General features: G+C 36.7%; 1 protein-coding gene across 4 annotated transcripts; it reads right to left on the reverse strand.

Moving 5' to 3' along the window:
* Nucleotides 1-1,145: 1,145 nt before the first annotated feature.
* Nucleotides 1,146-12,811, reverse strand: LOC149003046 (TMV resistance protein N-like). Of its 4 annotated transcripts, XM_089136709.1 has the most exons (8): nt 12,029-12,811; nt 10,680-11,787; nt 9,976-10,197; nt 8,062-9,888; nt 6,782-7,947; nt 6,541-6,675; nt 4,683-5,278; nt 1,146-4,444 (listed from the first exon to the last, which is right to left on the reverse strand). In XM_089136709.1, exons 1-5 carry the CDS (start codon nt 12,529-12,531, stop codon nt 7,264-7,266), a joined length of 4,344 nt encoding a protein of 1,447 aa, XP_088992835.1. In that variant the 5' UTR covers nt 12,532-12,811; the 3' UTR covers nt 1,146-4,444; nt 4,683-5,278; nt 6,541-6,675; nt 6,782-7,263. The 4 variants fall into 4 exon arrangements, with proteins under 4 accessions (XP_088992835.1, XP_088992833.1, XP_088992834.1 ...); XM_089136707.1 differs by having other exon boundaries at nt 1,147-5,278; XM_089136708.1 differs by lacking the exon at nt 6,541-6,675 and having other exon boundaries at nt 1,147-5,278.
* Between the last annotated feature and the right edge of the window lie 10,902 nt (nt 12,812-23,713).

Raw genomic sequence — 23,713 nt, forward strand, 5'->3', positions numbered from 1 at the left:
TTCAGATGTTGGTTGCACATGTGTTAATTAAAAGAGGAGAAAAGAGGGCGAAAGTTGCAGTTTCATTGTTTTTTATTTTTAATTTTCACTTTATTTTATGCTCCTTTTAACTAGACTTGTAAATGGATAGCCGAAATCCGCCTCCGAATTCACATTCGTATTCTTTTAAGGGTATCCGTATCCGAAAATTTTCTTACCGGAAAATATCTGTATATTGCTTATCGGATAAATATCCGAATAAATTTTTATTCAGATAGAGTAAAGTATTTAACATTTTTTGTTTAAAAATAGATGATAATCGGATTCGGATACCGGTAATCGGATTCAGATAGCGGTATTCGGTAATCGAAAATTAGAAATTTATAATAAAAAATATAAAAAAGTGACAATTATCAATCAATAATCGGATATTTTATTGGATCGGATTATTATCGGATATCCGATAAAGTTTCGGATTCGAATTCGGATGCCTTCTTTAAATTTTTGCCGGATTCGAATTCGGATACTGGTGTATCCGAGCCGAATCCGGTCCGTTTATAGGTCTACTTTTAACCCACCTTCTTCCCTTTATCTATGCATCTTCTTCATTTCGTGTCATGATGAGATGCTTGTGGTCATTCTAACCTTATGGCTTCGATTAAGGAGTCACATTTATAGTAATTTGTATTACTCAAGGGAGTGAACTTGAATACCGTGTATTTAATCGCAGCACTTGCTGCTCAACATCAAATCTTGATCGTGCATTTTGCAGTTAGTGAAAATCGAAATGAAAGGTCTAAGGTTTAAATTTCAATCTCGACCATGGGAAACATAGTGCTGTGCTTTTAATGCGCAGCATTGAAGTTGAACCATTCCCCAAGTGCGAGTTCCTTCGGTTATCTTGTGAGAGAGTTAGGAAATAATAATAGGCAGTGAACGGTTACAATGAAAAGGAAAAAAAAATCAGTTACATTAAGAATAGGAGAGGAAATTGTAAAAATGTAAAATTAATGAGAGAGATGATAGAGAAATAATTAATGGATTACTTCTTGTTCACCCTCAATAAATCAGTATTATTTATATGCGTTGAAAAATTGACTGAAAATTTATATCGATTCTTTAATAACTTATATATTGGAATGTAAAATTTCACCCTTTTCAAATTCAGGATCAGGATTTATTATAATTAAAATTAAATTGTAGATGATAAGGGTTTTCTTTCTTTCTAATTAGAATTGACACGGAAGAACACTCAATTAGTGCAGAAGATTAATTAAGAAACCATTACCAAAAGTCATATTTGAGTACTGTAACAACCATTGTAGAAAACCACATTTATTTACTCATGACCCGCACATTGCATTAAGATTACAAAGATCTAGAAATCATAGATCCAAAATAGGCCAAAGAATCTTACACACTACAGACACAACCTTACAAGCAAAGGAGTTGGTTACTGCATTAGACTCCCTATTCACATGATGGAAGGAAATATCTAAAACTGAGAAAAGAGATCCAACATATCCTACATAATATTCTGAATGTCCATTGAAATCAACTCCAGTTTGATCACAAAGTTGATCACTTCCACAAAATCTGATTCCCACCAAGACATCTCTAAAATCTTTCTCAAGAGCACCATTAAAAACCCCTTCCTCAGGGACAGCTTCCCCCATAAGAATATAATCGACCTGAGCTGGAATTGCTAAACCTTTAATGGCTTGCCTTCAGAATCTCTGCAAATGATGTCCAGCCCACCTCCTCTATCTTTAAACGGAGCATCCACGTTTTTTTTCTTCTTTTCTTTCAGGAATGGAACTAGTTGTACTTTCTTTTTTCTTTTTTCTTTTTTTCTGCTGCGGAGGTGGCCGGGTGGAAGAGGAGGGGTGATTAAAAATCCAGAAAGCAAGAACAATATAGGGTATATATATAATTCAAATGTTGACTAAGGCTATATTCAAAACATTGAAGAATAGATTCCAATAATTTACTTAATGTTTCAAAGTTTTAGCCTAAACCATTTAACATAGAGCTAGAACTACATGTATCTATGCAAGATCCTCCAGTCAAGAGACACATGTAGAGGGATCATATAAGAAAGCTTTAGACACAATAAACTATTAACTGAATGAGTAAACAATCAAATAACCATCAAGGAACATGCCTAGATACATGCGTTAGAACTCATTACCAAGAAGCTGTACCTGAGTCCTTGCCCTATGCTACAAATTCACATCCAGAAGAAGCACAAAGCAACCATCAAAGCAGAGTTGGGGTTAGCACGGCAGGTTGAACTTCATATACCGCCTTTAAGCAATTCACAAGCTCATGTAGTGGCAAAAACACCACACAAACACTAGCTACTGCTGAGTGTACTGCACTTCCATGTAATTAAATGTAAAAGAACTACTTGAGAAACAAGAGATCATAATAAACCTGGAAATTTGGCCGATCAATTAAATCCAGAAGTACACCTGGTTATGTGATTCACTTTCTTGTATCCTCAAAATCAGAGGATTTATTCCGAAGGACAGCGAAATGCATTCATATATGCAGTGGGTTGCATCCTTCCAAGGAAACAACATGGTTTCCATTTCTCAACTAACAACTAAAGTCACAAAAAATATTCTATGAATGCATTAATTATTTGAAAATTGACATGCATCAGTAAGACCAAAGCAACAATGTAACTTGAAGGAAGGACTAAAATCATAAGATGCAATCACAAAAACAAGAAGAGTCTAAAGCAGAAACGTATTTTGTAAGTATGCACACAGCTTTTGAAACAGAGAAAGTATTAAATTAAAAAAAAATAAGGCAACATAATACCTTCCACTTGATGACACAATGATATGAGTGGGATCATGAAGAAATTCTGTTGAAGTATATGCAAGTCTGGACTATTTTACTGTTCATGTTACTGTTCACGTGAACAGTAAAAACTGTGTTACTATTCACGTGAACAGTAAAAATTGCGTAGTTTCTATTTCTAATGTAGGAGTTTTGTTACATAAGTTTTGGGAGTTTTTAGAAAGCATAGTTTCTATTTTGGTGGTAGTTTCTATTTTCAGAACTTTCTATTTTAGGAGTTAGGAAGTTACTAAAGCTATAATATTTTGTTTCCTTCTTCTAGAGGATAATTACTTGTCTCTCAAGTTGTATTAGATTCATTAGAAGTTATAAATAAAAATGCTTTGTGATTCTAGACTCTTTAGCTAAGAATCACAGGTCTTTTCTACTAGTTCTTCATCTTTATTCTCTTCTTCTTCTTCTCTTTTTTATTTGTTCAAGTTCAACTGCTATTTTGATTGTTTAAAGCTTGTTTTCTAACATGGTATCAAAGTTTTTTTTAATCAAAATAGTGTTGTTCTCAATATTCTCTTCTGAAATTCTTTTTTTTCTGTTTCCTTGGTGTGCAGCCACCTAATGCTATATATTATGGACTGTTAGATCAGATATTCATGTGAACTGATCTTCTCTTCCTATTACCTTACTCTTACTCAAGATGTGCTGATGGATATTATTTGCGAAGATATCTGTCCTCAACTTATGGCATTCTACAACGATATCATTACATGTCTTTAAATGATACCTTATTCTATATCTACTCAAGATGTGTTGATGGATATTATTTAATGCTTGTTTTCTAACATGGCATCATGGCATCAGAGCAAGGTTAATCAACCTAGGGACTGTTTTCTCTCTCTTGGCTGCCCAGTTTTTTTTTTTTCTTCTTTTTTTTTTTTTCCTTTTTCTTATCTAGGGCAGCCCCAACCTTCGTTGCAGTAATTGTGCATGGCTGTCCTTCTTCTTTAACTTTTGAAGCACCAAGTATCTATGTATTAATACTACAAAAAGGCCCTAAGCTTTTTGAGGATATGTCTACCTATTTGATCCAACTGAGGCTGCTACTACTTTTTTTTTTTGTGCAAATCTGAAGTTCAATCTGCACTATACTGATGTCTTGGGATTCCTCTTGATTCTTGCAAAGATATGCCCATAATTCGGATTGCAAGACCTAAGTATTGTCTTCCATTGTTTGTGCTATAACTTTAGTTGCAAGTCGTATACTAGTACCCCTGTTTCATTGAATTTCTTCTCTCTTTTCTTTGTTCAAGTTCATCTGCTGTTTTGATTATTTAATACTTGTTTTCTAACAAATTCGTTTATCTTCTCTGCCATCAGCACCAATCAATCCTCTTGTATATCGTTCTCGTGACAAGATTGGGAACATGCAAGCATGACTCACCACAGAAGCATGTTTATAAATAGAATGCACAACAGCTAGAGGTGACAGGCTCATGTCCATACTCTCAATAATGATAAAATAACAATCTCCTATATCCCCTGTCTTGGTGGCCAAAGTTTCTCCTCCTAAATCTATATCCCTACCATCTGTCGTGTTCACTGCCAGAATTTCACCTCCTAAGCCTGTCTTCTCCAAACCCGGACTCGCCAATTCACCCTGAGAAAAGATTTTCAAAATTATGGTCTTTATTGTACTAAATGAGTTAAGTACTTTGAAAAAATAAACTGAACTCTATATGTTCACGCTGTAAGTCTAGTTTGCTTGCTAAATTTTGTTCCCTACAAGGAGAATATATATAATGTAAAACAAAACACAGGACAATAACAACCCAAAACAGCTGAGCAACTCTTCAGTATGTGTGCTTGTGGTAGAATTTCCATAGGACTAGCTGTACTTTGTTTGCGTTTGTGTTGAACAGTTGAGCCATGAGTTTTAGTAGAAGCATCTCTGCAAGCTGAAACACCATTTTCAGGGATGGAATAAGTGCTGGGTGAAGCCATTTAAAGTTTCCCTCTTGATATCGTCAAAAAGAAGATGCCAATGTAGCATTTTGTTCTGCATCTCCAGATTGGATTATGCAAATATTTGCAGCTTAAGTTAATGTCTCTATCACATCATTTGGGCCATGAAGCCATAAAACCTTAAAGTCGCATAAGCATTCCTCTTCCCCATTAACATAATTGTGTTTTTTATGATGCACCAGCCATAACAAAAAACAAACAAAAATTAGTTACAAAACTCCATCAACTCAGCAAGTATCAACCCTGCCTTTATCATGGAATGCTAAATCTTAAAACAACTTAAGAGGCCATTGATTTCTGAGCACAATATGAAGTTTATAGGATAATATAACCAATTTGCTGAAAATCTTTGTAAGCGATATACTCTGCCAAAACCACTATATAGAAAGTTCAGAACGAAAAATTACCTAACTGGGATAATGGTAATTGCCGGGAAAAATGATGGTCGCTTCTCCACATGTGTCAATCACTGGTGGAAATACAACAAAACAAAGTATCAGAAATGGTAACTGTTACTAGTATCCCCCTTAAAAATTAACTACATGGGGCCCACTTACGCACGATATGACAATATACAATATGCAGTAAAAGCAAAAATAACACAAGTATCTACGTGGTTCAGCTATGCATGCATCAAGATTCATATTGAGGCTTGTCCATTAAAAGAAAACTGCGAGAATATAGTAGTACAAATGACAATAGTTTAAAACCAAACCCAACCATGTATCTAAAATCAAAATACGCACTATACATCCTGTCTCAACTCAAACCCTTGAAGAGAACATAAAAACCACAAGTTCTCACACACTTACAGCTCACTTTATCACCTCTTAAAGTTCTAGTTGTTCAGTTACGGAGTTCTTGCCTAGTTCTCTATTTATAGGAAATACTTAAAATTCACTCCCATCACTGAATAAATAAGTATAAGCAGACAAATGTATTAGGGAAAAAATTTTAAGGCGAAGATATTAACACTTAAGTCCTTGACATAGGCATCATAGAAGTGAAGGTCATCTCTTTGTAGACATTGGAGATGCAAAACACCATCCCTTGAGTGACTTGTGAGCATTGGTGGTCTTGCAACTGAATCGATACATGCCGGAACTGATCCAGGAAGGCACTTATCTCTCCAAGGGACTTGAATCCAGAAGCAAAGTAGTGTTCATCGAACTCTTCTAGGAAATAATTGAATTTGACAGTAAGGGTATCACACTTGAGAAATAGGTGAAAAACTCATACCAAGTGTCATCGGTGGGGGGTACGAACATCTAAGCACTCGACTGGAATTTTAGTGCTGGTAGAAGAAGCCATGAAATGGAGTCTGAAATGTGAATCGTAATAGATGAATGATGAATCTTTCCAGAACCAGTCAAGCAGAGCAAAGAAATGAATCAGACATACAGAAGTCAAACTCCTGGAATGGAGAAGATGGAAGGAACCCTACAAAAATCGAATATTTATTCAATTGATTTGGCAGTTTACTATTTGGCAGTGCCACGGGGTAAAGATTTGATTTGGTCGAGTAAGAGTCCCAGTACAGCCTGGTAATTTCTTACTGATTACAGCTAAGGTAGTTAGCACCTGTGGAGCCCCTTAATTTCTACCTGATTGCAGGTTAGGTAATTAGCTCCTATTTACTTTCATAAGAAGCCAAAAAAAAAGGGGGGGGGGATAACACATGCTTACTTTCATCAAAAAAAGATGAAAATCAGCACCTGTTTGCCCACTGACATGGCTAATTGGCTGTGTTCAAGAATCTGGATTCCCTTGGGGCTTTCTCAGTGGGCCATACAGGAAATTGTTGTTCTTTTATATGGTGTATAAGCCATATTCATCCCCAAAAAGAGAACAAAGAAAAGAGAAGAGCTGAGGTCAGCAACAACCACAGTTAGAAGGTTAGAATTAATTTTCTTGTTTAGCTGATCAAAGCATATTAAAAGGTTAGAATAGACCACATGCAGATTCAACTAACCTGCATGTACTTGGGGATGACCACCAACAATTCGCCAGAAGAAGAAAAACCTCCAGCTCCAAATCCATTGTTTGTTGTTGAGAGAGTTGAACTCAGGCAATGTAAGAGATCGAAGGACCAGTAGAATAAAACATGGTGTCACCACATATATCTTTACTGTAGTAGTTGTCACTCTGAACTCATTGTGCATACATTTCAATACTGGAATTAGGATCTAAAAAGCAGGGAACGAAGAAAAAGAAAAGAATGGAAACAGAAACAGCTTCCCGCATCTGGTGCCTCATCATCATCATCGTCATCACCACGAAGGCCAACTCTATAGCTGTGTCTCAACTTATCTTCGTCTTTTGCCGTTACACCAGAAACAGAGTCCAATCCTAAGCGAGTCAAGAAATCTAGTGTAGGGACATTGTTTTCCTCTTCCTCTTCTTCTTCTTCCATTGCATCAGAAACAGAGACCAATCCAAAATGACTCAAGAAATCTATTGCAGGGACATTGTTTTCCTCTCTTCTTCTTCTTCTTCCATTGCATCAGAACCAGAGTTCAACCCTAAACGACTCAAAAAATCGACTGTAGGGATGTCATACCTGTCTTCTTCTTCTTCCTCCTCTTTTTGTTTGTCAGGAACACTACTTAATCCGTCAACCTCTGCTCGTGGCCAACATGTTAAGTTCAATGGGTCTTCCTCTTGCCCCACTGCTTCAGAAAAAGGGTCTAATCTTATACAACTCAAGAATATTATTGATTGGTGCTGGTTGGGCACATAATTCAACATCACTACTCCACCAACTTCATCGACATACGACCATTTGAAGCTATGTATTTTCACATCTAAAATCTGAATAGAATCTTCTCCACGCAACGGAATCCCAAACCAATTCAAGCCATTGAAATGGTAACTGCATATCATCTCTTGGTCATATAGTTCCTTAACGTCCTCAATTCTCAGAGTATGAAGACACCTGATTCTTTTCTCTTTTTGGTAGACAATGGCAGAAAATTGGACATCAATGGCTAACGGGTGCCCGTCCCGCAATTTCACATCGTCAAAGAAGAATTCCAAACCAAAAGAAAGAATAAAACCATTGTTGTAGATCCCAGCATTTGCAGTCAAAGCGTGAGCCGAACCAAGAGCTAGCGCCCTGTTGTTTGGTAAAAGTGTTGCCTGCAAATAATCCAAAAAAGGAAAGAAGCCATCAATCAGAGTAATGGATTAATTTGCAGTTCCTAATATCTATTTTCAATTAGTTTCAGGTGTAAAAAGGGCACGGACTTAGACCTGTGTCTTCCTCGGAGCCTGTCTCAAGTTAAAGCATCCTTCCACATTCAATTCTTCTAACGATTCTGTTCCCTCAAGGCCTGGTATTTCCTCCAGCTTTCTGCAATTCCTTAGCTTTAATGTTGTCAGACTCTTCAGTTTTGACAGATCTGGGAGTCTTCCTAACGAATCACAATCTTCACAACAGAGTTCAACTAAATTTGAGGGAAGCTCTAAGAGGTATTCCACCTTTCCGCATCCATAGATCTTCAATTGCTTCAAGGTTTTCAAGGGTGCAATATCCAGCGGAAAGAATTGAATCCCAAGATGTTTGACTTTCAGTTTCACTAAATTCTGGGGCATTGAAAAATTATCAGGAAACTTGGTTATATTGGTCAGATTTAGGTTGATGCTGTCCAAACATCTTGTTCCCCCCTTAGGCCTTGGTAGCTTCACTAGGTTAGTGCAACCTCCAAAATCTAATACCTCGAGCTCGTGCAATCGTCCAACAATGTTAGGGAACTTCACTAATGACCAGCACTCACGGAGAATAAGTATTTTGAGAGAACTCATCCCAGAAATACTGTCCGGGAGTTCTTCTATTCCTGAGTTTGACAAGTCAAGCTTGACTAGAGATTGTAGGTCACCCATTGATTCAGGCAACCTCTTGAGTGAATCGCAATGCGAGAAACTAATTTCTTTGAGAGAACTCATCCTGCAAATGCTATTTGGGACTTCTTCTATTCCAGTCTCCGACAAGTCAAGGTTGAGTTGACATTTTAGAATACTATCAACTGATTTAGGCAACTTCCTGAATGATTTGCATTCCTGAAGAATAAGCTCTTTCAGAGGACTCGTCTTGGAAATGTTGTCTGGAAGTTCCTCTATTCCTGAGTATGACAAGTCAAGCTTTACTAAAGATTTTAGATCTCCAATTGACTGAGGCAATTTCTTGAGTGACTTGCAGTGTACAAGAATAAGCTCTTCTAGGGAATTCATCCCAGAAATGCTATCTGGGAGTTCTTCTATGCTTGTTTCTGACAAGTCAAGCTTGATTAGGGATCTTAAATCACCAATTGCGTCAGGCAACTTCTTGATTAAATAGCACTGCGAGAAAATAATTTCTTTGAGAGAACTTATCTTGTATACGCTACTTGGGACTTCTTCCAAGCTAGTTCCTGACAAGTCCAGTTTCAGTTGACATTTTAGAATATTATCAATTGATTGAGGTAATTTCTTGAGTGATAAGCATCCCTTAAAATTAAAGTCTTTGAGATTCATCTTGAAAAGGTTGTCTGGAATTTCTTCTATTCCTGAGTATGATAAGTCAAGCATACCAAGAGATTTTAGATCACCAATTGACTCAGGCAATTTCATAAGTGACTTGCAATACATAAGAAGAAGCTCTTTGAGAGAACCCAACCTAGAAATGTTGTCTGGTAGTGCTTCAATGCTTGTTGACGACAGGTCAAGCTTGATTAGAGATTTTAGATCTCCAATTGACTTAGGCAACTTCTTGAGTGACACACATGAGTCAAGCATAAGCTCTTCGAGAGAACTCATCCTAGAAATGCTGTCTGGGAGTTCTTCTATTCTTGTTCCAAGCAAGACAAGCTTGATTAGGGAGCTTAAATCACCAATTGAGTCAGGTAATATTATGAGTGAGCTGCACCACCTGACAATAAGGCTTTTGAGTTGACTCAACTGCCCAATAGACTTGTCTAACTCATCCAATGAAGAACACCCAATGAACTCTAATTGTTCCAAGGAAGGAAACCATGAAAATTCTGGGGACTTTGATAAGGAATAACACACTGAGAGCTTGAGAATTTTCAAATTTTGAAATCGCTGTCAAACAAAGAGAAAACATACATATATTACGATCTATTAAACTCAATATTATTGAAGAGAGAAAGAAAAAGTCGAGTAATATACCTTATGTTCATCTAGAGGCCTGACATTCCAAAGTTGATTACAGTCCTCGTCTGATAGGGTGAGAGCAACTAATCTCCTATGATATAAATTGGGACATAAAATCTTAAAATTCATAACATTAAGAAACCTCAAATTGGGCATCATCTTCAAGGATTCCACAGTCAAATTAATAGGCGGCCTTGAAGCATAGGAGAGGCTCATGCCTTTTATTGTTTGAGTTCCCTATAGTAGAAAATAACTCAATTAAATGGACATTATTGGATAATAGGACTATATAGAAACATAAAAAAAAAAAAAAAAAAAGAGAGTTAATAATGGTGCAAAAAAAGTAACTTTGAGGACTCTAAATCTTGTACTCGTACGATGAGGTACATGCCACTCCACTACAAGTTCCATGATTGATTCCATGTGATTGGTTCTTATGAACTCATGCATCTAATTGTACAAATTTAGGATTCATCTTCAAATTAGAGCATCATATATTACCAACGGAGTGCATGCAAATCATTATGCAAAGATATTGTTATTTTTTAAATTTGGAAGTGCTATTTGATTTTCATGCTTTCATTTTCCTTGGTCACCATGTACTTTGGCCTGGTGTCTCCACACATGCATGCATATTTTGCATCAACCAAACAAGAAATATGCATAATTTGCACACATGTCGAGAGAAAGTGAGAGAGCGAGAGGTGTTTAGGTGTTACCTTATGTCCTTCTAATACTTCCACAATGTCGCCATAAGACCACAGCCTACTACGCTTACTTGGATCCATGCGGTTCTCTTCTAAGACAATTTCTCTTCCCATGTCTCGAACGTAATCATGCATCATCAGGTACTCGCCATCAAACTTTAGAAGGGATCTCTTTATTAATCTAGATATTGCAGATTTTGGATGATAGCCACGAGCCTCCCATATGGAAATTATAGTTTCTTTCTCCCATCCAATGAAAAAGCAGGCAGCATCAAGAAATATGTTTCTCTGATAATCATTTTCGAGATTGTCATAGCTTATCCTTAGCTTTCTTTGGACTTCTTTAGGAGGAATTTCTTTCAACATTTTTAATGTACATTCCCACTCATCTTTATCACTTGCATCTGATAGATAAGACCCACATACCTCTAGAATTAAAGGTAACCCTCCAGAATGGTATACCACTTCACGTGAGAGTTGCATATACTCTTTTGGAGGTTGTCTATTTTGAAAGGCATGACAACTGAATAGTTGAAGAGAATGTGCACAATTTAGCAATTGAGGCCTGTATATTTTATCTATGTTAACTTTAGCCAAGTTCAAAATTTGCTCATCTCTTGTTGTAATTATAACTCTGCTTCCTTGACCGAACCAATTGAGTTTACCAGCCAAAGCATCTATTTGTTGTTTGCTATCTACATCATCAAGAACAAGAAAAACCTTTTCTTTGTTAACTCTTTCTTGTATCAATGTTTTTCCTTTATGAGAATCTTCTACGTCAAAGTCTTCTTTAAAAATATCCTTTAAGAACTGCTTCTGCAAAGACACTAGACCATTGAATTGTGCTGCTTGTTCTCTAACATCTGAAAGGAAACAATGCTTATCAAAGTTTGAAAGAATATGATTATAAACTGCCTTGGCTAGCGTCGTCTTCCCAATACCACCGAAACCACAAATTCCCACGAATTGGACATCATTGGAGCCAATATCTAAAAATGATAGTAGATCGTTTACTCTGGAATCCATGTCAATAAGGTAATCACACTCAGCCAAGCGTGTGCTATTGACCAATTCACTTAGAACCCTTTTCGCAACTGATTCAACAAACTCTGCTTGATCCCTGTAGTTATTTAATAGAAAAGTAAAATCCCAAGAACAATTAAGGGGATGGAAATATCAGTTTAAGAGAAAAACAAACAAATTGAAAGAACTTTTGAAATGCAATAAGTAAAATTAATTACAACTCTAACGAATGAATGGAAATGAAAAGGTCAAAACGAAATTATAATTAACTGGTAATTTAAGTATAAGATATGGAAATGAGACTACCTTAAGCAAGAATTTGTGGGATGGAGACTTACTTAGTGTCGTCGAGAACTTCTCCTTTCAAATTTCCTACCACTCTCAAGGCTCCCCTCCAACTCTCTACTTTCTCGGGCTCAAAAATCTCCTGGTATTTCAGGAACGCATCCTCAAAACTTCCAGTCTGATTCCGAACATCCGATGGATCAACGTAGAAGAATATGGGTAGGATTATTTGATTGGATCTGCGGAACTGAACTATCAGAGCAAGTTCTTGAAGACACCATTTGCTATCCGAGTAACCTTTAGAGATGACAGCGATCGAGATCTTGGAACCCTCGATGGCTTTGCGGAGGGCTGGACCGATTGCTTCTCCAGTCCACAACTTTTCACTATCAAGGAAGGCATTGATTCCTTTGTTCTTCAGAGTTTTGTAGAGGAAGCCAGTGAAGTTTTTGCGAGTATCCTCACCTCTAAAGCTGATAAACACGTCGTAAATAAAAGGAGATACAGCTTTGGAGCTCAAAGAAGAAGAGGAGGAAGTAAAATCTTGTGACGCCATGAAATTAGAAGTTAAAAAGAGTAGTAATTGCAGAATAGCAGAGAAGATAAAGATGTTCAAATAGCTCTCTGTATCCTCTCAAGATCCCAACTCTCTCGGTTTATATAACTCTGTTTTCATCGGGAAATATTGTATTGGAAACTTTGATAAAATTGCGTTGATAAAAAATAAACACAAATTACAATTGAGAAAGGTGGGATAAATTATCCCATGAGGAATATCAAATTATTATTGTTGAGGTGAAAGGAAACAAGATACGAAAGTTCGCTGAAACTTCTCACCGAAAAAGAAAGTTAGCTGAAACTTGAAAGCGACTTCTGCTTAAATATCAGGCAACATTTTGGAAATATTGTCCACTTAAATTCTTAATTACTCAACTGCGATAATTGCAGTGTCTGAGGCTTTTCTTCTACGTTTTTGAAATTTCTTTCACCGGTTACACGCAAACTATTTGACTACCTAACCTAACCTAGCACAGAAAGGACAATAGGACAAAAGAAAAAGAAAGAATGTGATTCAAAAGTAGCCCCATTTCAAACTTTTTTTTAATTAAAATTTAATAAAAAAAACGTTGTAAATATTAAAAAAAATAAAGGTATTTTTTCTTCTTGACCCTTAGGTTTGGTCCAAGTCATTTTTAGTTCAATTTAAGTTTTTTTTTTGCATATGGTCTCATGTGGTTTCAAGATATGATTAAATGAAGACATACTTAATAGAAATCGTAAAGGTGCAACTTATCGGCAAAATTTTGCCGAATTTTGGTAAATGGCGAATTGAAACGGACGCCAAAACTCGAGAATTTCGTTATTTTATCGCCGATCTGGCAAAATTTCAATAATATTGCCACTGATTTTCTGGCGAATCAGCGATACTTTTCCTGTATGATATTTTTTGCTGTCCACTTCGGCTAAACCCCCTCTCCTGGGGGGTGGATTGTCTCGTTTGTCTTAATGTCCTCTGAAAGCTACGAGCACTATTGTAGGTAAGGGCTATAGAACCTATGTAGCATAACACCTCCCCCTCCCTTGCTTTCCCCGTACGTTGAACTGCCTAATGCCTGGCTACTTTTAGCTCCGCTACTCTAGGTTAAGTTCTGTTGTTTTCCATTTTAAATTTTCCCTTAATCCACATTGGGCGATACCCTGCTGCATTTGTACTCTTTTTCGATTACTGAAAGTTGAACTACTGCCTTTAGCATCTGTTGCGCATTTCTCCTCCCTGTACTTCCTTTCTCTTTTGATCCTGTTGGTCAGATTTGTGGTACACCAGTGGTACTACCCCTCTACTTGGGTGCTGGTGTTGGTGATAACATGCAAAGTTGTAAATTCTCCTCCCCTCCTCCTCCCTTGCCAGGCAAATGTCCTCAAATTGCAGCAACTCCCTCTACAGTCAGGCTATCTTTCACCAACAGAAGCAATGACAAAGGTAAAGGAAAAACTCCTGTTTGAAAGGCCGCGGAACACCAACTGGATGGACGAAAACGTGATCAGAACTTCGAGTGCACATCTGACAAGATTCTCTTCGGCTATGCTCTTGGGTTCCCGCCTCTCAAAATGGCTCTGCTGTGTGGAAGTGTTGTCGAATTCTGGAAAGATTTGGGAGTAGCCTCTGTTGCTTTTTTTGGGAGAGATAATATTAGAGCAACCTTTCATTCCCACGAAGCTAGGAGCAAGGTACTTTCGCTCTCACCTTGGTGGATTGGTGCTCACCTAGTACATCTATCCATTGAACCATTCCCTAACAACCATAAGAATCCTTACTCCCACCATTGCCATCTGGATCCAACTACGCAATGTAAGACCCAATTGCTTCGCATTTGAACAACTCTTCAACGCTGCATCAGAGGTGGGCACTGTTCTTAATGTTCAGATGAATTTCATGGATCTGGGTATGCCTCTTAACACTGCCAGATTGAAGATTTTGTTTGATATTAATCATCCAATCAAGCCATATGTTTCTATAAAAAATATCGAGGGAGAATGGTTCTCCGTCTTAACTTTGTATGAAGTTATGTTTGTCTGTTCAAAATGTGGAAAAATTACACATCAAGAGAAGTATTGCTTGCTTTATGAAGGGGTGGTCAATCTTGCCGCCGGCCTTCTACTAGCAGATTTTTATTACCACTGCAATTACGGATCCATTTCGCAGAGGATCTCTATCTTGGGGGGCTAGAATGATTTCTGAAAAAATTTCATCCCAAACAATTGTCGGGATGATGGATCAAAAGGACTCCTGTCCTATCCATATTCCCAATTCTGAGGTCATGGAAGATTCGATTCGAACCTGCCCCTTAAAGGTTTCACAACCTCTTTGTCTGAATTTGAAGGTTCCTTGCTGGAAGGAATTTTTTATGCACCTATGCTGGCTGAGATTGAAGTGCAGTGTTTAAAAGAACTTGAGAAGGAAAATGAAGAAGAAATGAAAATAGAAAAAGAAAAGGAAAAAGAAAAAGGAAAGGAAAAAGAAAATGAAAAAGAAAATGAAAAAGAAAATGAAAAAGAAAATGAAAAAGAAAATGAAAAAGAAAATGAAAAAGAAAAAGAAAAGGAAAAAGAAAAAGAAAAAAAAAAGAAAATGGAAAAGAAAAATGATGGAAAGAAGGAAACAAAATTATCTCTAAAATGGAAGAAAATCCAATGAGATTGCTGGATGGAGTTGTTGTATTTTTCTCTACTGCTGCAAAATTTGATAGTGCTCAATCCGAAGATGAACAAGCAAAGTTGAAGAGAATTAGAAAAGGGAAAGCAATAGTGGTGTCAGATAATGCTGAGAAAGAAGTGGGAAATACGAATTTCCTAGCTCAGCTGCTACAAGAACATTTACACTGGAAGGACAATTCGAGTGAATCAAACCAAAGGATCTCGGTTGAAGCGCTGAATGAGGAAAAGTTTCAGGAAAAAAGCCGAGCTGAAGCACTGAAAGAGGAGAAAAATCAAGAAAAAAAATCCGGACTTACCCAACTAAGACCATAAGGCTAATCTGTCTAGCATTATGGCTCTACTGAGTGACCCTGCTGTTAGGAATTTTTCGGAAACGGTTAAAGCAAACCTTAATTCAGCTGGTGACAACTACAAACAACAAATCTTCAACATTCAAGTTGTTCATGTGCACATTGGAGATCAATCTCAAACCCAACCAAACCCAAAACAAGCAAATGCAGATGTGCCTAACATGGCGGAAGGAGATCATACAAACATACCTACTACGGAGGAAAGGGTACTAACACGTACGGATGGCTTACAGGGAGGAGGTTTGGAGGGGATAAGTAACTTCTGCCGGAAACGCCAACGCTTCACCATATCGGATGACACACAAAGTCCCCTTGACTCTTTCCCCAACCATCTGAACTCCCTTTTGTTTGCGTCACCAACCCCAATAACTCATTTTCTTCAACTCTGGGAGGAAATGAAAGCTCAATACTCAGGTTTTCTTGGACAGCCTGCACCTGAACCAGTGGTTGCTCAAAACTTTCAGATGGACAACATGGCAACGACATCCAATGCCCCCCAAGTCTTTCTCTATCACAAATACAACTTTTTCTTTGATCATTGCATGGTTTACTTTATCTCTCTTTGGGCGATTATCTATTGTTCGTGCAATAAGCTCATCTCCAAACCCCGCAATCACTTCTGCGCTTAGCTAATCTTTCTTTGTGCTTCACTAATCTGTTTTGTTAAACTCCAAATTGTTGTTGTATTGCTTTAATTCCCGCATGTGTACCTTAGTTATGGTAATTACTTTTTAGTTTTTGTGGCTGCTAACCCACGTGTGTTAGTCTTGGTTTGTCTTTTCTATTGTATTTGTGTATTTTTGGTACTCATCTAAATTATTTGGCCCTTATTTCTATTATGCTTTTCCTCAACTCTATACTCTCTCTTTAGTGCTAATTCTTTGATTGTGATTGGACCTTGAGTAGTTCGGATTGACCTTCTCGTTGAAGGTGGTTGTTGAAACTTCATCTATTTAAACTACTAAAATTTCTTTCATCTTCCTTCCTTTCCTACGGCTTGCTCCTTGTTGGTTCTCTACTACCTTCTTGTTCGTATAGTAGTTGGGTATTGAAATAGAAAAAAGAGAAAAGAAGAAGAAGAAGAAGAAGGTGTGAAAGAAGAAGAGATTTTTAAATCGTAAAAAAAAAATTAAACAAATAAATTTTTTCGTTTTTTTCCTCCATGAGGAAGGTGTGAGTAAAATTAGGGGGAAAAAGAAATAAGATTCCCTTTACCCGCCGCTTTTTGATCCCTGTCGTTGTTTGAAAGGTGGCGGTCTGGTTTGATCATTTAACTTCATCTATTATCTCTTTCAATATGAGAAATTTAATAAACTCTGTGTTGGAATATCAGAGGGATTAATGGGAAATTTTCTATTCTTTGTTTAAACAAAATTCTTTCCTTGCATCAACCTAATTTGGTATGCCTCTGTGAAACCAAGTGTTCGAACCACCTAAAGCTACTGGAATTTAGGAAAAGTGTGTTTAAACTCTTTAGCTGTATTGGTTTCTCTAATAGTAGGGGAACAAAAGGCCTCAAAGGTGGACTATTAATCCTGGGATGTAAAGGGGCTTGTCTCTCCTTGCTACACTCTGATGAAAATTTCTTTGCCATCTTGTGCGATAAGCCTGTTCCCTTGGGTATTTGTTTTTATCTATGCACCCCCTATCTACTCTGAGAGAATTTTTTTTTGGAATTCCTTACTTACTTTCTGCTATCAGTTGGACAAACCCTTTACCTTAGCGGGGGATTTCAATGAGGTCCTTGATAAGGTGGGTAAACTTGGTGGAAGGTTTAAACCTTCGCCTTCTCTTGCTGATTTTCAAAATTTGGTTGTAGAATGTGCATTACAGGAAATATCCGGTTTTGGTTGTACATATACTTGGACCAATAGGCAAAAACCCCCACATCTAGTGAAGGAAAAAATTGATCATGTGCTCGCTTGCCCCCTTTGACAACCCTTTTTCCCTCTTCATCTATTAAGCGGCTTCTGGCCACAACCCCATTCTTATGTCAACTTTAAATTTTAAGTCAGGTGGGAAGAAACTTTTCCATTATCAAATGGCCTGGCATGTACACCCAAAATTTATTCCCTTTATTAACTCTGCATGGGGTACCAATGTGCCGCAACCGCTTGAAGGGAACCTTGCTAATATATCCCATAGTTTACTAGGTTGGATAAAATGGTTTTTGGTACTGTCAGTCAAATTTTTGACAACCTTTCGATTGAGATTGACCTCTTGGAAAATGCTCACTGGCCAGATTGGGAATTGATTCAATACAAGAAGGATCTCCTCTCTTGGGCTCCCAATGCTGAAGAATTATTTTGGTTTCAAAAATCCAGAAGTATGTACATTTCGGATGGTGATAGAAACACTAGATTCTACCATAGATCTTCCAAAATCCACATTCACAATAGGAAAATTGACTTCATTGAGTCTGATGTTGGGGTTGCTCGACAACCCCATGAGATTGCACAGGTCTTTGCAAACTTCATGCAAGTCTTGTTTTCCACTGCTGGTCCCCTTGACCCCTCCTTTGTAGAACCCCTTTTCCCCCCTCTTGACTCGAACGTTAACCTTGTGAACATTTCTGTTGCACCCTCATTGGAAGGAATTAAACAAGTTGTTTTTTCTTTTGACCCTTATAAAGCTCCTGGTATTGATGGGTTTAATGCATGCTTTTATCAGAAATTTTGGAACTTGGTTTATCCAGATTTATTTCGCTTTGTAAACTCTTTCTTCTCCGATCTAACTCTGCCTTGGGGTACCAACCACACCCTACTTTGCTTTTTACCCAAAAAAGAAAAATCCACACTTGTTTCTAAGTTCCGACCTATAAGCCTCTACAATGTCACTTATAAAATTTTGGCTAAAATCCTTGCCTAAAGACTAAAGCTCTTCTATCATGTTTTATCTCACCTCTACAGGAGCTTTTGTCCCTCAAAGGTAGATCTCTAATAATATTTTTGGCTCATGAAATTTTCCATTTCTTGTCCTCAACTCGTGGCAAAAGTGGGTATGTGGCCCTAAAATCGGACATGTTTAAAGCTTATGACCGAGTTGAGTGGAGAGTCATTTTTAAACTCTTCTCCTTTTTAGGTTTCGACCAGAAGTGGTGTAGCCTTATGGACAAGTTAGTGTCTACTACTTCTTTTTCTATTAGACTCAATGGGTCCCCCTTTCATTGGTTCTCTAGGACTAGAGGAATTAGACAAGGATGTCCTCTAAGTCTGTATCTTTTCTTATTGATTATGGAAGTTCTCTCGAGACTTTTGAATGAATACCATGCTATAGATCTCTTCAAAGGAATCAAGATTACCAGACAAGCACTAGAAATCTCTCATTTGTTTTTTGCAAATGACACTTTTTTATTTTGTAGAGCAGAAAAAGAAGACGTTCTTACCATTAAATCTGCTCTCAAGCTTATTGCTGACATTACTGAGCAACAGATTAATTTGAAAAAAGTGGTGATTTCTTCAGTAGAAACATAAATGTTCAACGCCGTACACAAAATTTGTCAATTTTGGGTATTTCAGAAATGAAGAAGGATGTTGTGTATCTTGTAACCCAATTAGTGCTTGGACGGGCAAGAACCAAAAACCTTGCTTCATTGGTAACCAAGCTAAAAGGCCACTTTGCCAATTGGAAAGCAAGTGCACTGTCTTTTGCAGGAAGGGAGGTACTAATCAAGTATGTACTTCAACCTCTATCACTTTACCACATGCAGTGTTTCAGGTTCCCAAAAACTGTGTGTTAGTAAATTGACTCTCTTTATCAAAGATTTTGGTTGGGAAATCCAACAAAAGCAAGACATCTCACTCTAATCCCTTGGGATAAGTGTTGTAAACCTAAATCAGCTGGAAGCTTAGGTCTTCGCTAAATGGAAGATATCAACTCAACTTTACTTCTCAAACAAGGCTGGAGGTTGATAAAAGAGTGGGGATCTTTATAAAATTCAATTTTGCACCTATGTAAAAGTTTTTTAGTCGATCCACGACTACACAACATAACATAGCGATGATTTTTTCAAGTCTTTATAATTACTAGTTACTTTATCTAGAAGGAAAGAAACTATGTCGTATTTAGGGTAACCGACCTAACCCCAACAATATACTGGCAATTATTCATAAATGGATTAGGGACCTCCACCTGTCCCCTTTCTTTGCTGACACAACAGGCAAAGATATCCAAGCCAACAATGCAATACCATCTTTAAAAATTTGTGAAATCTCAACATTTGCAAAAAACATTGATGCAAACACTCTTTTATGTGCAGGGGTATCTAATGAATTATTGAGCACTGCAGAATGGAATGTGGGGATATTTTGCAACAGACAAGTTCTTTTTTTGGATACTGGAGATATGAACAAATGCAATGATTTAGATGCAATACTTTTTGCGATTACAAAGGGATTCAAGTGGGCAAAATTCATAAATTTAGAAATCCAAGAGATTTGGTGCAACCAAGATGAGGCATTGGAAGGGTTATCCAAACCTCATACAACGACATGGCCAATGACATTGATTCTAGCCTTTATTAACATTCTAACTTATGCTCGTGGAGTGTCTTTTTGTAACTTTAAATCCCCAAATTTTGCATTATTTTCAGTCCCTAACCTTGAATACTACAACAAATAGTGGCAGCACTAGTACCATAGAAGCATCTAACACTGCATTTACAAATAGCAGCATGGATGTTATGCATTATTAAGTAATATATCTTTCTCTTTATTATCAAAAAAAAAAAAAAAAATGTTGTCCCAAGAATTCTGTTTTACAAAAACGTTGAATACAGATGACAAGTTCTTCTTTAACAAGTGAAAGAAACTACAGACCATTCTAAGTATGCAAGATCAAAATCTATATTGAAGAGTCACATGATGAATTTAAAACAGACCATTTGTCTTCCTCCTTTGATTGTGAAGTTGTAGAGCAACTATTATTTGTTTTCAAACTCCATTGTTTTTGTGAGGGAATTAGTTTGGTAAAGCTTTTCATTTATCTATTTATTATTTATTTATTTTGATAGTATTTGTTTTAGTAAATTAAAACTAAAATAATAAAAAGAAGTCCAAATGATACAAGGGTATTTTTGTCACAAAATTTATTAAACTAACTATTTCTGTTAAGTGTGTCCTTATTTAATTATTTCTTGAAACCACAAAGGAGCCATATACAAAAGGAAACTTAAATTGAACTAAAAGTGATCTAAACCAAATTTCAAGGGGCCCAAATCCCGACGAGATATTGTTCCTTGATCACACCAACTGATCAACGCCTAATAGATCACACTAACCTCAGTTGATTGAAACTGAGTACACTGAGAAAAGAAACCAAAAAAACGAGGCATGAGGATCAACTTTCATCTCTTTATTTAAACCTCTGTAACCATTTCTTTGACCTGTATTTTTTTTTTTTGGTAAGAAAATGATTTATTGAAGGGGGCAAGACCGACAAATAGCATCCTGATTACAAAGATCCAGTAGCCATGTAGTGGAATTCAACCAAATCATCCTACTTGCCAAGGATGAGAATTTCCTAACTAGAGCATTTGCCACAGTATTAGCAGCTCTAGAGATTTAATTACATTAATTATTGTATTGATTAATCGCTTGTAGATTTCGTTGCTTTTCTTATAGAGCCAATGATCTTGTCGTCCTCCCAAAAAAACTGAATTCGATTGCTTGAAATTTGCATCTTATTCTTCTCCTTTATGGTTTGGAATCAAGGGCTGATATTAATGAGTTTATTTCAGCATTAATTACTAAGAGGTTACATAGGAATTCAATGAATTGATGAAAATCTTTGGAAGACTGGAAAAGGTAAATGATTCAATTCGATGCTGATATTGACACCGGCTTACTTAGACGGTTAGACCATTTCTTAGATATTCAATCATCAAAATTGCCACATTAAACCCCCCATGCTAAAACAGCAGTACTGATTCATCAATTTGAGCATGGGTTTCCAAAAACACAAAAGCTTTAGCCTTAATTTATTATGAGTCTTTTAGGCGCCGATTGTTGTTGAGGTGAAAGAAAAACGAATCTAGATCATCTCTTTGTTGGCAGAGCACAGTGAGAATTTTTCACCGGTGAGTCTCATTGTATTTTGTAGTCTTAAAACTGTTGGAGAGCACAGAGTGCTCCCCATGTAGCTGATTCGGATTCAAAACGAATTTGGATCATCTCCTGGTCGGGAGAGCACTCCTCAAAAGCGATTTTTAGGCAAGATTTTCGAAAATCTGGTGTTGGGGTAATTGTATTACAAATTCTATGAAATACAAAAATGAAATTACAATACAATTGAAAGATGAAGATCCTTAGCCAATTCGGAGAGCTTGATGTTGCAACTGAACAAACCACCGATTAATGAGGTTGAGTCACACCTTGAGTGCTTTCTTTAAGGTAATTGACGCACCCTACTACCAAGGGTTCTTCGCACCACCACCTCCAAGATAAAGCAACCTCCAACTAGAAGATGATGTAGTTCTTCTAGTCCCTTCAAGGAGTCAAAAGCTAGAGCACAACACTTAGACAAATTCAAGAAAGAAATGGACTTTGTAAAACAAATAATGTAAGTGTGGAGTGTCACTATTGCACACCACATGCAAGGAAAAGTTGGGTTTATATAGGCCAAAACCTCACGTTACACCCCTTAAGATTCTTAAAGCAATGAATTGGATTTAATCCATTCAATAACCTTAACCCACTCATGGTAATGGTCAAGAATGATCATGAAGTTGAAATAAGAATTGATGATCAAGAGTTAGAATTGAAGTAAATTCCACTCTTCAAATAACCCCACCATACCACCATGATCAAAACTATTAAGACCCATGATCAATGTCATGAAGAACCTCATAACCAAGGTCATGAAGGGCCTCTTTTACTCATGGTGCCTCATTATCTCCCTTATCTTGTGAGTCTCACACACAAATAAAATAATTAAATTAAAAAATTAAAAATTAATTTTGTAACTTAATATAGATTTTTAATAAAAAATCAAACATCTAGCCACTTGAAATTCTTTAATTATTCAAAGTTGCAGCAATAATTGCACTTTTGACGTTTCTCTTCTACACTTTTGAAAATTTTGTCACCACCTACCCGAAAACTATTTGAGTACCCAACTTTAACACAAAAGACAAAAGAAAAAGAAAGAATGTGATTCAATTTTTTATTAAAACTTAATATAAAAGAAAGCTGTAAACGTTAAAAAAAAAAAAGTTGAAGGTTGAAAATTTGAAATATGTTTTCCAAAAAGGCTAAAAGAGATTCAGTTGGGTGTTTCCAATAAAAGAGTGTATTAATTATAAAGAATATCAAAATAAATAAATAAATAAATGAAAAGACATCAGAAAGCACGGCTGCGTTGGGGTTTAAAAAAATAAAGTGTAATAATTACACCAGATCTGACATTTGAAATTACACCCAACAGGTATGCACTGTCACAAATTATGAAAGGTATCGATTTCGATGAAACTTTAACTTTATAACGGTCTACTTTTCCACAAATGTCGAGGAAATTTTCTTCCTTGAAATTAATGACCACCGTTAAAAAAAATTTGAGTAGTTATTTTTTTTTTACTCGTAAAGTTTCGACGAAATTTCGCCAGTTTATTAGTAATACCCTTACAGTGAAGTACAATGATTTCCTTGAAGAGTTTGATGAACTCTACTCTATGCTTCCAATTTCAAGTCCATTGGAGCATCAATGCCTTCAGGGAACGGTTCTGACCGGTATCGATTTAGTTGTAAGACATGAGTGCTCTCAAGGAATGGTGGTTTATGTTTTCAATTCCTATGATGATGATGACCTTCACATTTATGAGGCCTATGTCTGCGACGTTAGTATTAAAACCTTCGTCTCAGAAAATTTTCTCTTTTTATGACCTTAATCCTATTTGATTCATATTGCATTCATATGAAAATCTTTGCTTTGGCTCGTAATCTGTTTCTTCTTTTCTTGTTAATTGCTTCTCCTTGTTCTTCCATTTGTCTACTTTTGCTTGTTTGAGTATTTTAAGTACTTCTCACACATCTAACCCTGTTGTTCATAATCTCTGCTATTCAAATACTTTACATTATCATTTATAGTTGGAAGATTATATTGCTCATTGGGTTCTTCAAAGGGAGAGGGGACTGTGTTTACATCAAAGTCTGTAGGAAGAGCAAATTTCAAAATGAA

Source organism: Hakea prostrata, chromosome 10, assembly GCF_041222555.1.
Source record: "Hakea prostrata isolate BN-2017 chromosome 10, UWA_Hpros_2, whole genome shotgun sequence".
In the NCBI taxonomy this organism is placed as follows: Eukaryota; Viridiplantae; Streptophyta; class Magnoliopsida; order Proteales; family Proteaceae; genus Hakea; species Hakea prostrata.

Excerpts from the sequence above, each read along its gene's own strand:
- LOC149003046 (XM_089136709.1), bottom strand. The coding sequence starts at position 12,531 with ATGGCGTCACAAGATTTTACTTCCTCCTCTTCTTCTTTGAGCTCCAAA. Across the intron at positions 11,788-12,028 it reads GAAGTTCTCGACGACACTAA|GGATCAAGCAGAGTTTGTTG; the intron begins GTAAGTCTCCAT and ends AAATAACTACAG. Across the intron at positions 7,948-8,061 it reads AGGCTCCGAGGAAGACACAG|GCAACACTTTTACCAAACAA; the intron begins GTCTAAGTCCGT and ends GATTATTTGCAG.